Source organism: Chrysoperla carnea, chromosome 5, assembly GCF_905475395.1.
Source record: "Chrysoperla carnea chromosome 5, inChrCarn1.1, whole genome shotgun sequence".
Taxonomy (NCBI): domain Eukaryota; kingdom Metazoa; phylum Arthropoda; class Insecta; order Neuroptera; family Chrysopidae; genus Chrysoperla; species Chrysoperla carnea.
Window position 1 is genome coordinate 43684264 of NC_058341.1, and position 12981 is coordinate 43697244.

Consider the following 12981-nt stretch of genomic DNA (forward strand, 5'->3'; position numbering starts at 1 on the left):
AATTTTAAAATAAGGTACATAACATTTTTAATAAAAATTGTATATATCATTTATAAACAAGAATACAAAATATTTTTTTGTAAAGAGAGTGTTCGAATTTTCTGTTTTCTTTTCGCGAAATGTTTTGTAAATACATATAATAATGACACATTTTAGAATAATTACTTTTAAACATTGGTCATATATTTGATAAATTATAAATGAATTTAAACTAAATGAATTACATAACACATTCGCACCAAATGTTTAAATTATTTTTTCCGAGTATCATTCTAATATAAACTTTGTAAACTTGGTGCGCATTCATTTTAATTATCGATCTTGAAAAATATTACAACAATTTTATAATATTTATAATCCACAAATTGTGTTTTTTACAACATTTTGAAAAATATGAATACACATAATTTTATTCGTTTTCATTAACGTTCAAATACGGAAAGTTGTACAAAAGACAAAACAAAATTTCCATTTTTTCAATTAAAACTTGTATATCAAAAGTTTCTCCTTGACTACATTCGATATTTATTTAAATAAATAATAAAATTGCACTAAACTAAGGTTTATATTATTTAAACAGATGTTATTTCCGAGTTTAATAAATTCATTTTTTAGATTTTAGTGTTTTTAAAGCTGCTTTTAATCAAGGAAAACGTTTTTAAAGCTGCACTAAAAACATTTTAACACACCAACAGTTTTACATAAAAATATGAACAAAGCGATTTTAAAGACGCTAGAGTACAAGAGTCGATCCCCAGAGCATCGTGACGAACTTTCATCAGAATTACAATATATTATAAGAAATACCTCTGTATAATATAAACCTTGGCACCACAAAAAAAATTTTTTAGAATTCAGTAATTTTTCTATGAAATTTTATAGACAAATAAAACATCTGATAAATCGTAAGAAAGCGTAAAATCAATAATATTGCAATTGTGAAAGTTCTAATAAGGCAGAATTACCAGATAAGAACCGCTCACGTGAAACTTACTACTAATCGAACTTCAGTTGCACGTAACGAATACAGTAGTAAAATAGTGCTCTTTGTCCAACGCTCAAGTAGAAGAACAAAATATCCACTCGGATCTCTTTCTATTAACTGTATCGAATGTTTACTCTAATGTTTACCCGCTACGCGGATAATACGTATATATTATTTCTCGACCAGCTACAACCTAGTGCCATCTGTACTCATTACGCCACTGTACTCATTATGCACGATCTAATAAACATTCGTGATAAACCTACATTTCTTTTTAATTTTTAACCTGAGTACAGATCGGTCTAGCGGCTACATAATACACTTCTCTGTTTGCTCAAACTTGCATTCATAGAAGTTCCGAAATAATGAAATTTTGTACTAAGCACCCCATCAATCTAACATCGATCTATTAACGTTTAAAATTTCTTTTTACAATATCTTAGCGCCACAAAATTTTTTAAATGAGATCTTTTCATTAACTTTTTTATTGACTCGATCTGAACCCAAGTTTAAATTAACAAATTCTATAAATTAAACTTCTAGATATGTACGAGTAATATTTATAATACATTGAATTGAAATCAATTATAATTAATTGTTTACTTTTGCAATATTTTAATAGCCAGCTAGCTTAATAATACCCGGGATATGTCCAGAAATCGTGAGCCCATAATGAAATGAAATTTCCCTTTTATCTGCCTTTTGGAGGATTACGATAAGTTAGGTAAAAAACAAAATTGAAGTTTTATAACGGTTTATAGTTTAAAGTTCAAATTCATACCCAGAATTTTATCATTTTAAACTTTCTTGCCAAATATATGCAAAACCATACAATGGCTTAAATTTCTGAACGCATCCCAAAACAAATGAATTGAAACGCATTTATTGGCTGCATTTAGCTGAAAAGATAGCTGGTGATCATTCATGGATGATCGTTTTGATCACTCTTGAGTGGTGTATTCTCTTGATCGCTAATGAGCGCTCTTTTCCGCTAAACTTCGCAAATTTGTTAAAAAAGCGAATAAATACAGCTTACTTGTGCATTATCTATTGACCTCCTAATCAACAAATTCGATAACTTACACATTTTTTTAAAGAAATCAATGTATTATATTCTTACACTGAAAGGCATAGAATATAGAACAACATCTTTCTTATTACTGTATGACTTATACTTATTCTTTGTTTACAAAAATCCTTTACCACTCTTTTCCAATTTTCTGTGTATTTATGATTTTGTCTCAACTTATATGCCTTTCAGAGTAGGTATTTTATAAAAACCAAAATACTAATTGACGGTATTTTAACGTATAAAAAACAATTTTACTACAAGTGAAAGTATTGACCACTTTTCAATAAATCTACCTTTCAATTTTGAAGAAAATTTTATTGTAGTTTCATTGAAATTAGACTCTTTTGAAAATAAATTCTTAAAATATAAAAATGTATTAAAATTTAAAGATTCAATTTACTTAAAAAATTTCATTTCTTTTTTAGAATTTTATTCATCTCCTTATTTTGTCTATGAATAGTTAGATCAGCTTTATCAGTTTTATAGGTAATATTATCGATTAAATCGTTCTGTGAATCAATTTCTTCGGATAAATCAATAGCTAATCCTTTTAATTGAATTGTAGACTTCAACATTTCCTCTAAATTCGAATTAATAGCAGCTTGTATATTACTTGACCCACTGGTCGATGAATTTGAATATCTTACATCATTGATATCATTATCTAAATCGTTTATCCGTGATAAAGGATGTGATTTGTACAAATCCTCCGAATTATTGCCAGCAAAACTCGTTGGCCTACTTGTAGATTGTGGATATTGTTCTTTTAAATTCGACGTACTCTGTTGTTCATTTTGTTTGCCAGATAAATAATTTTTTAAACTACCAAACACTGATTTTATACCATTCAAATGTTTTTGCGAGAATCGTAACGTTGAATTAATTTCATCTAAACGTTTATCAGTTAATTCAAGTTTTTCACGTTGACGTTGTAATTCTTCAGCAGTTGCAATACCAACTTGTTCACTTTCACGTAACAATCCAATACTTTTTTGTGTACTTCGTAACGTGGATTCTTCAATTTGCTTACTACGTTCTAATATTGACATACGTTGGTCTTCTAATTGTCGCATTGGATCATTGTTTGATGATGAGTAATAGTTGGATGATTGACGGGAATTTTGTAGAAACGTGTTATCATCTACATCATCATCCGAAAATAAATTTTTTGAGTCTGTGATATACTTATGACCTGACATTTTTATAACTTGGTTTTTTTTAATTTCAAGTACAAAATTACGTTTCACAAAACTATACTTATCACAATCCACTAGGGATATGAATTTAACATCACAAATTATCACAATGACAAATAAACGTCAAATGAATAATTAATCAACTGAACTTATTTGCATTTATGTTATTTTAACTATTAATGATAATTATTTATCACTTATATTTATTAATCTTGGAATGTTTAATCGAAGAATTTCTGTATAACAATAGAGGGGAAAATTCTTGAGTATGAAATTTTATCTCGTGAACAAATTGACGTTCATAGACAACATACTTTTAAATAGACTGCTTACGTAACACGCACTAAATATAAAAGGGGGCGTTAGCGGTATTAAATTTCATTTTTAATGATTTGGAGAGCATGAGGAAAAAGCATGAATAAAATTATTCCACATGTTCTTCCGCCTAACAATCCTTTCTTAAATCAACGCCATCATTTGTGCTTTGACACGTGGTAAGATTTTTTTATTTAATAATTTATCCTTTCGTATTTTTCAAAAGTTGCCATTTTTATAAGTTTAAAAAAAAAAATACAACAATAAACATATTTGGTGTATCACAAAATAGAGCTCCAAACAAAACAGTATCACCAGGTTCAAATTTCTTAAGCGAAGTTTTCGTGATTGCAGAAAATATTGTTTATAGAATCTTTCCAATTTTCTTATTTGTAAGCTTAATTTGGAATGAATTTTAGTGAGAGGCATCGTTTTCGACAAGTTAATATTAACTTAAAGCAAGTTTTTCGAATTTGTGGCTATTGTCTCTCACAACTCTGTGGTTACACAGAGTGTTGTATCTTTTATAATCATATAAGTTAATTCTCTTCTGTGGTAAACGTCCAAAAACAAGCCATCCAAATGGAATTGTTTACAGCCTCGCTATTTATTTATGTACTAGCAGTTACATTGGGAAATTTCAACTTTAAAAACAAAGACTACCGCGCTATAATATCATAAACCTTATAAACTTCACTTCTCTTGCCCTTACTTGTCTTCCCTTTTCTTCACAATTTTATGTGCTTTAATTTAACAAATCGGAGATCATTAAAATCAATTCAGCCGGTCTTGAATAGGGAATATTCATGAAATTTAAATTTGGTTCAAATATTTTTCTTCCGTTACTTTAATGACTGGACATTCCAACAAAACCATTATTTTAGTAATTAATATCTTTTTAATAACTTAAAATTAATTAATAAAAGTACAAATTCAGTGAGGGCATTTAAAAATTTCTAAAACGAAAATTCAAATTTTTATACGGATGTTCGTTTTTTATACGGAATTCATTTTTTTAAGTGTAAATTATACATTGAGCTGCCACCAATTGACAGATCACGTACTTATACGTCATCAACAGAGAGCGCCAAAAAACTGCGTATAAATATCTAAAAATTATAATGTATTTTAAATATTTTCTTACACTTAAATACAGCATTTTTAAGCAGTATTTATATTTTTTGCTTTGTTATAACGGTGTAAGCAATGAATTAAAAATATAAAAAAATACATGAATATTCCCTATTATAAGTGGTGTAACTAACCCGACTTTGTTTTAGATATTAAGTCTGTGGTCTAGTATGAGGCTCGTAGCTATTATTATGTGTCATAACAGAACAATCCCTACAAAATAAAATTCATTATCTATGTCATGAAAACATACATTTGATAAACACTAGAAGAGAAGTGAGAATAAAAAAAATATTTAAATAAAACTAAGTAATGAGTGAATAAAATATGGCAACAAAAGGTTTGTATTAAATGCATAATAAGTTCATGCTAAACGATTAAGAAAGGTTTCAAATTTGTTGCAGGAGGTCCAGAAACCGATGACCAACAAAGAGTACGATTTCAAGTCGAATTAGAATTTGTACAATGTTTGGCAAATCCAAATTATTTAAATTGTAAGATTATATTAAAAATATTATATTGTAATATAAGAATACTGATGCAAATATTTTTAATGTTTTAGTTTTGGCTCAAAGAGGATACTTTAAGGATGCTGCTTTTGTAAATTATTTAAAATATTTATTATATTGGAAACAACCAGAATATGCACGTTATTTAAAATATCCAATGTGCTTGTATTTCTTAGATTTACTACAATACGAACATTTTAGACGGGAGGTGGTTAACTCACAATGTACAAAATTCATTGATGATCAACAAATATTATTGTGGCAACATTATACACGCCGACGAAGTCGTCTCTTACAAACTGCTGCGGCCAATGGAAACACAACTAATAATGAACAACAGAATAATAATACTACGAATGGTACTATTAATACAAATAATGGTATTGGACCTAAGGTCACTTAAAATTTTATAATATAAGAAAGTTTGTATTTTTGTTATAATTTTCCAAAGCGTTCATTAAAAAAAAAACTCGTTTATACAAAAACCGTTTAAATTATTTTATTCCGTTTTATTCATTTTTAAAAACTACTAACACTCGAAATCTAGAAGCTGGTGAAATGTTAAAATCTGGAAAGCTACGAAACTACTGAATATTAAGATTATTTTGCCAACCGGGCCAAGTTAGAAACTGTAAGTAATGCATATTATATGCAATAATGCCCTAGATTTCGAGCGAAAATTCCATGTTCGTAGATCTTATGAGAAAAATAATTTTAATTCCCCTGCCTTTAATTCTCCTATAAACTTCACCTCTAACTACCTTTTTCTATTTATAACATACATTATGACAGCATGGGTGCCGCCAGATTTACCTTCAAGAAGGTGCATCTGCAGCTACACTAGGGTGGTTCACAACAATCTACTATTTTTTACTTCTGATACTGGAAAATTGATTTCTATGCATCTCTAAAAAATTATCTCGAAATATGAGCTCTGAATCTTAAAAGGAGGGTCCTCCTCATCAAAGTTTTCCATTTTTACCTCAGTCCCATAAAAAACTTCAAATCTTGCTATTAATTGAACGTACAACAAATCTCAACACATATTTTTGTAGAAATTAACTGATGTACAAAAATGGTCTCATTTTTAATAGAATACTATAACCAAAGCTCAAAGTAATTTCGAAGTTTTTAATAATTATCTTAGAAAATATGATTTTAATTCATTCATTTTTGGAAATATTTCTACAAATTCGAGTTTTCGAAAGCTTTTCAATCTATTTCTAATTAGAAGTCCGTCTGTATGTGTAAATATCACCTTTTATTGTAGTACAATATCTTAACGGATTTTGAACAATTTTTGCGACATTCAAAAGTATTCATTAAAAGCTAGATCTGATTACATTTTGAAGTTCATGGCTTAAGCACTTTCGAAATCCACCATATGGTACGAGATATTGAAGAAAAATGAAGCAAGTGATGTGGCTGTAAATAAATGCATAGTTGAATACGCAGATTTGATTGCTCGATCCACCCCGTTTTATTCAATCGTATACGAGGCGATCAAAATTGGTTTAACTATATCAATAACATGTAGTTTGATTACAATAGAAGCATTCGAAATTCGCCCACTGTCTCGACAGATCAAAACCTTGTGTGAATATGACATTTATCGGTCAACAACTTTAAAAGTTACACGTTTAGGTACAAACAGACTCATGAACGATTGAAGCTGAACCACATTATACGAATTTCTTATAAAGACTCAGTATACTTTGCGTCTTCATAAGAATGGGCTTGTTCAAGTTACTGTAATTGATGGTAATGTTTTACATATTTATTTTTAACTTTGTGAAAAATGTTTGTAATGTGTTATATAAATAAATTTAGTAGCTACTGACAATGATTGTGTTGCAATCGAAATATCTAATATTACATATAATATAATATTTTTTATTGTATTTTTTAAATAGAATTACTTAATATACAATTTTATTTCGAGTATCGTGGTATTTATTTCAATAACTATGTCTCAACTCGAAGTCAACAAAAATTCATTCTTATACCTATACTATCAATTATTTACTTACCTAATTATCCGCAAATAAAAATATTATTATATAGTGTGTCCCCGGATAGAGGTAACTATACGTGTAAATTTACTTATTTTGCATTTTAAGAAAAAAAGTCATTCTTTATAAGAAGTTTTGCTTATTCTGAAAAGTGTGTAGGTATATTTAAAATTTCTTAATAATGTTCAGAGTAGCCAAAAATTTGGAATCACTATTTTTATTTTTGGTTAACTACCCTTCTTTTTTATAAGTTGGCGAAATGTTACTAAGAAAAGTTACTCGCAATTAACAATTATGACTCTATACAAAATATCAAGAAGATCCATGTACTTTAATTATAGCATCATTTTTTATTTGAACAAAAGCTCTAATTATAAAAAAACGTAAGAAAGAAAATAATAATAAATCAATTAACATACATTATTCGAGAGCGTATTTTTTTGTGGACTAGTTTAGAAAATTAAAAAGAAAATTTATTTTCTCGGATAAACATTCACTAAGAATGGAATTGTCAAAGTTGGAAAGATCTTCTTGATATTTTATATAGTCATAATTGTTAATTTCGAGTAACTTTTTTTAGTAACATTTTGTCAACTTTTAAAAACGAAGGGTAGTTTTACCCAAAAAAAAAAAAATAAATAGTGATACCAAATTTTTGGCTACCCTGTACATTATTTAGAAGTTTTAAATATTCCTACATACTTTTCATATTAAGCAAAACTTCTTATAAAGAATGACTTTTTTTCTTAAAATGCAAAATAAGAAAATTTACAAGTATAGTTACCTCTATCCGGGGACACACTATATATCACCTCGACTGATAATATAGAGAAACGAGCACGTATTAACCCCGAATAATTAATCCTTAGATGATTGCATGCCGCCGAACGCTTATAGATCAAATTAACTTCTGTTTGTATAAAAAGGTGCATAAAAATTAAATAAAACCAATAGTTCTGCAATATCACATTATCTTTAAGCATTTATATTTTAAAATCATTAAAAATATTGAGTTTTAACAATAAATTTTGCTTTGAAAGGTCTAAATACTGGCTGTACTTCGATATTCATTTAATTTTAGTTACAAATTGAGTTTGATCATACATATTACACGCATATGTGGCAAGATCAGTAGCACTCATGTTATGAATTGTTTCATGTTTCACTAAGTCACTACGTCCCGTAAATGTTTTGTAACAAATATGACATCGATAAATATCTGGTTGATCTTTTACAACAATATTATTTAAATTAGTCTTATGGTGAGTCCTTTCATGTACCGTTAAATTACCTTGTTGTATAAATGTCTTGTTACATGTCGTACATTTATAAGGTCGTTCTCCCGTATGTGTTCGTTCATGGCGTGTATAATCAGTTTTCGTTAAAAATATTTTCGTACAAACATTACATTTATATGCTCCTTCTCCTGTATGCAATTTTTCATGTCTAGTTAGATCTGCTCTCGCTATAAATGTTTTCTCACACATTGTACATTTAAAAGGTCTTTCGCCATTATGACTGCGTTCATGTTCTGTTAAACTAGTTTGTCGTGTAAAAGTTTTACAACATAAATTACACTTGTAAGGCCTTTCTCCAGTATGTGTTCGTATATGACGTGTTAAATTACTACGTTCGGTAAATGTTTTATCGCATACCATACATTTGTAAGGTCTTTCTCCGGTATGTGTACGTTCATGTGCCGGTAAATGACTTTGCTGTGTGAACGATTTACCACAAAAGTTACATGAAAATGGTCTTTCTCCAGTATGAGTTCGTTCATGTATTACAAAATAACTTTCCTGTGTAAATGTTTTATCACAAAAATTACATTTATAAATTGGTTTACCAGTATATAATCGTTGCAATTCCAAATTATCTTCCAGATTAAATGTTTTATATTTCGTTATTTCTTCATTTGTTAAATTATTAATAGTAGATGTACTCGTGTTTTCAAAATTGATGTCGTCTGTAGTGGTTTCTGCTAATGGATCATTTTCTGGCAATTCTTCTTTGATAATAAATTCGCTATGTAGTTGTTCTTCAATTTTAATTTTAACTGGTATTCTTTCCATACCATCATCATCCATGTTCTTGAAAATAAATATTATTGGTATTTTCTTTTTAAAAATAAAAATATGTATCTTGAAATATTTACCCCAAGTCCCCAAATGTATACACAATTTTTAAATTTGATGTATACACTTATATTATTAAAAAAGTTTAAACAAAACTGGTTTATATTTGTAAAATAAAATAACTTTTCATAATCAAAATTAATTTATCTTTACAATTTTCACATAAATTAGAGGAAAAATTTTCGGAAAGGTTAATTTATAGTTAAAAAACATAAATTATGTCATTCGTGTTTAACGGGTTCAACCTCCTTACAACTTCCATGTGTTGAACCCATAGAGGTTGAACCAAATAAATGTGTGGTTGGATTGGTTTGGGGGTTTGGCAGATATTCAAATGTGAACTTAAACTTTTTTAACTTATTAAGCTTTCGAATTCTTTCTAACAGTATTAATTTTATTAATTATAATGATCCAAAAATTTGCTCACATCTGTAATTATCAGTTAATGTAATTTGGCCCCCCACAAAATTATTTTTCGAGTTAATTAATTATAAATCTTTTTTAGTCTATTGTTCGTCGTTTGTTCCAAGTTTGTTCTTCATTGATTGATAATTAAAAATATTTGTTCGATCGTTAAATGTTTATTTATTATTTATTAAACAATTATTTGCCATTAAGTTAGCTCCCCCATATTATTTAGTAAGTGTATTTAATTTTATTAATATAAATAAGGCAGGTGGCAGTGTGGATATAGCACTTGCTTATAAAGCCAAGGTACGATGGTTCGTATCCTGGTGTAGATAATATTTTTACTTTTAAATTAAATGAATTTTTCCTGTTGTTTAAATTTTCCACTCTTTTTATACTGGAGTAAATCTAAGCAAAAAAAGGCTGTTATATGGATTAAAAGTTCGAGCAACGAAACTTTGGGGTTTTTCTTTTCACATCAAAATAAGTATTTTTTGAAATTTTTTACTTTCCCGGAGTGGTGCAACATGTTTAAAAAACAAAATGGCGTCAAAAATGAAATTTTTTGCAGAAATTTTATCATTTTTATTTTATATTCGCAAAAGGAGGCATCGGTGCATATCCAAATTTGGTAGGTTTGTAGTCCATGTTAAGAACTACTCCTCATAATTTTTTGGTGGGGTTTCGTCCCTTCCCCTCCCAGTTATATATATATGTATACATACATATGGTAAAACAGTTCATTTGACTATAACTTGAAAAATATTCGATTGATTTTAATGAAACTAATATCAATAGTAGGTTTTATTACTTACAACTTTCGGTTAAAATTTTAGCGAAATCCGTTAAATAGTTCGGCCAAAATTTCCAATTTAGGGTATTGTTTAAAATGGCTGCCATTTTATGCCATTTTGTCCTACGAGGTTAAATTTTTTTTTAAATTGTAGCATTTTTTATTATCTTTCGATTTTATAATAAAAGGCTTACCCGTAAAATGACTCCTTGATCCATATTTTTGCGAAAAACGGAAAATTTAGCACTTTCTGGAAATAATTGTTTGGGGGGTGTATGGACTGGCTTTGGGGGGTGTTTTTTGCTTTGGCATGAGAAAAATATTTTTAAAAGAGGTCTATATGGTTTAAAGCAAAATTTTTAAGTTTTAACCCCCGCGCTGTAAGGGGGAAGGGGTGCATGAAATAAATGTGTCTTAAAAGATTTTAAAAAGAGGTCAAAATAGCTTAAAATGCTAAAGTAACCCAAAATTTTAGATACTTTTATTAATATAGCACTTTTTACAACATCCACCCCTTCCCCTCCCGCTTTCATATTTGTTGCAAATTCAAAATTTTTATCACGTATAAAGAGGTTTTGGGGGTCGCTGATCTTGAACTTTTGGCCCAAATAAGTACACCCCCTAAAAATATTACAATTGTTTTTGATAATCTATTGCAAAATTCGAGATCAGCGACCCCAAAAACCCCTTTATACGTCATAAAAATTTTGAATTTGCAAAAAATATGAAAGCGGGAGGGGAAGGGGTGGATGTTGTAAAAAGTGCTATATTAATAAAAGCATCTAAAATTTTGGGTTACTTTAGCATTTTAAGCTATTTTGACCTCTTTTTAAAATCTTTTAAGGTACATTTATTTCATACACCCCTTCCCCCTTACAGCGCGAGGGTTAAAACTTAAAAATTTTGCTTTAAACCATATAGACCTCTTTTAAAAATAGTTTTCTCATGCCAAAGCAAAAAACACCCCCCAAAGCCAGTCCATACACCCCCCAAACAATTATTTCCAGAAAGTGCTAAATTTTCCGTTTTTCGAAAAAATATGGATCAAGGAGTCATTTTACGGGTAAGCCACTTATTATAAAATCGAAAGATAATAAAAAATGCTACAATTTAAAAAAAAATTTAACCTCGTAGGACAAAATGGCATAAAATGGCAGCCATTTTAAACAATTTCCTAAATTGGAAATTTTGGCCGAACTATTTAACGGATTTCGCTAAAATTTTAACCAAAATTTGTGAGTAATAAAACCTACTATTGATATTAGTTTCATTAAAATCAATCGAATATTTTTCAAGTTACAGTCAAATGAACTGTTTTACCATATGTATGTATACATATATATATAACTGGGAGGGGAAGGGACGAAACCCCACCAAAAAAATATGAGGAGTAGTTCTTAACATGGACTACAAACCTACCAAATTTGGATATGCACCGATGCCTCCTTTTGCGAATATAAAATAAAAATGATAAAATTTCTGCAAAAAATTTCATTTTTGACGCCATTTTGTTTTTTAAACATGTTGCACCACTCCGGGAAAGTAAAAAATTTCAAAAAATACTTATTTTGATGTGAAAAGAAAAACCCCAAAGTTTCGTTGCTCGAACTTTTAATCCATACACAAGGCGTAATTTCACTCTACTATTATAGTTAAAATTATCTATATAACCCGCCCTCTTGCAATAAATAATGTCAATTATACATATGTCATAAATCACTATTCTGTCAGGGGGTGGGAATTTAAATAATCATAAATATATCTTACTATTTAAAATCATGTTCTCCTGTTACAAAATATTAAAAATATGTACAAAAATGGCTTGGTTAATAAGTTGGTTGCTAAATAAGAAACTTTTTAATAGGAGAACATGTCATATAGTATCTCTCGCTCATATTCTCCTATTACAAAATATTAAAAAAATACTTATTTTACTTGCTTTTTTGTTTGTTGTAAATGCTAAAAATTTATTCTTGTTAAATGAAATTTTATAAGATTTTGTAATAGGAGAACGTGTTATTTCACAAAAATAAAATTCATTATGTTAGTCCCACTTTCTTACTTATGTCATAAATCACTCTTCTGTCAGGGGGTGGGAATTAAAATTGGCAAGGGCTATATCCACCCTGCCACCCGGCTTATTTATAACTATATAATTAACTTAATACTTACCTTTACTACATAATTAATTAATTGATAATTTTATACGATTTTTTTATCAGCAAGTAACATGGACTAAAAATTAGAGTTGCTCATCAAAAGTAAAAATCCATTAAATAGTGAAACCGGCATGTTTTAGTTCAATACATAACCGATTTTAAAAATTCTTTCATCTTTAGAATGCAACATTATCAGCAAGAAACATGGCCATATTTTCTTTTCAAAATAATTAAAGATTCGAACTAAAAGGTAAAATCCATTACTT

At 28.6% G+C, this 12981-nt stretch overlaps 3 protein-coding genes across 4 annotated transcripts; 1 reads left to right on the plus strand and 2 right to left on the minus strand.

Moving 5' to 3' along the window:
• Positions 1 to 2452: 2452 nt before the first annotated feature.
• LOC123299661 (synaptosomal-associated protein 29) lies at positions 2453 to 3392 on the minus strand. The gene has a single exon (XM_044881949.1). The coding sequence runs from the start codon at positions 3254 to 3256 to the stop codon at positions 2468 to 2470; it is 789 nt and encodes a 262-aa protein (XP_044737884.1). The 5' UTR covers positions 3257 to 3392; the 3' UTR covers positions 2453 to 2467.
• A 1503-nt stretch (positions 3393 to 4895) lies between these two features.
• LOC123300695 (mediator of RNA polymerase II transcription subunit 31) lies at positions 4896 to 5655 on the plus strand. Of its 2 annotated transcripts, none has more exons than XM_044883315.1 (3): positions 4896 to 5039; positions 5086 to 5193; positions 5262 to 5655. In XM_044883315.1, exons 1-3 carry the CDS (start codon positions 5027 to 5029, stop codon positions 5609 to 5611), a joined length of 471 nt encoding a protein of 156 aa, XP_044739250.1. In that variant the 5' UTR covers positions 4896 to 5026; the 3' UTR covers positions 5612 to 5655. The 2 variants fall into 2 exon arrangements, with proteins under 2 accessions (XP_044739250.1, XP_044739251.1); XM_044883316.1 differs by having other exon boundaries at positions 4919 to 5039; positions 5104 to 5193.
• A 2606-nt stretch (positions 5656 to 8261) lies between these two features.
• LOC123300654 (zinc finger protein 525-like) lies at positions 8262 to 9408 on the minus strand. The gene is made up of 2 exons (XM_044883260.1): positions 9376 to 9408; positions 8262 to 9310 (listed from the first exon to the last, which is right to left on the minus strand). The coding sequence occupies exon 2, from the start codon at positions 9305 to 9307 to the stop codon at positions 8288 to 8290; it is 1020 nt and encodes a 339-aa protein (XP_044739195.1). The 5' UTR covers positions 9308 to 9310; positions 9376 to 9408; the 3' UTR covers positions 8262 to 8287.
• Positions 9409 to 12981: the final 3573 nt, after the last annotated feature.

Coding starts and splice junctions, on each gene's coding strand:
- LOC123299661 (XM_044881949.1), bottom strand. CDS start 3,256: ATGTCAGGTCATAAGTATATCACAGACTCAAAAAATTTATTTTCGGAT.
- LOC123300695 (XM_044883315.1), top strand. Junction 5,194..5,261: donor AAATCCAAATTATTTAAATT/GTAAGATTATAT, acceptor TTAATGTTTTAG/TTTTGGCTCAAAGAGGATAC.
- LOC123300654 (XM_044883260.1), bottom strand. CDS start 9,307: ATGGATGATGATGGTATGGAAAGAATACCAGTTAAAATTAAAATTGAA.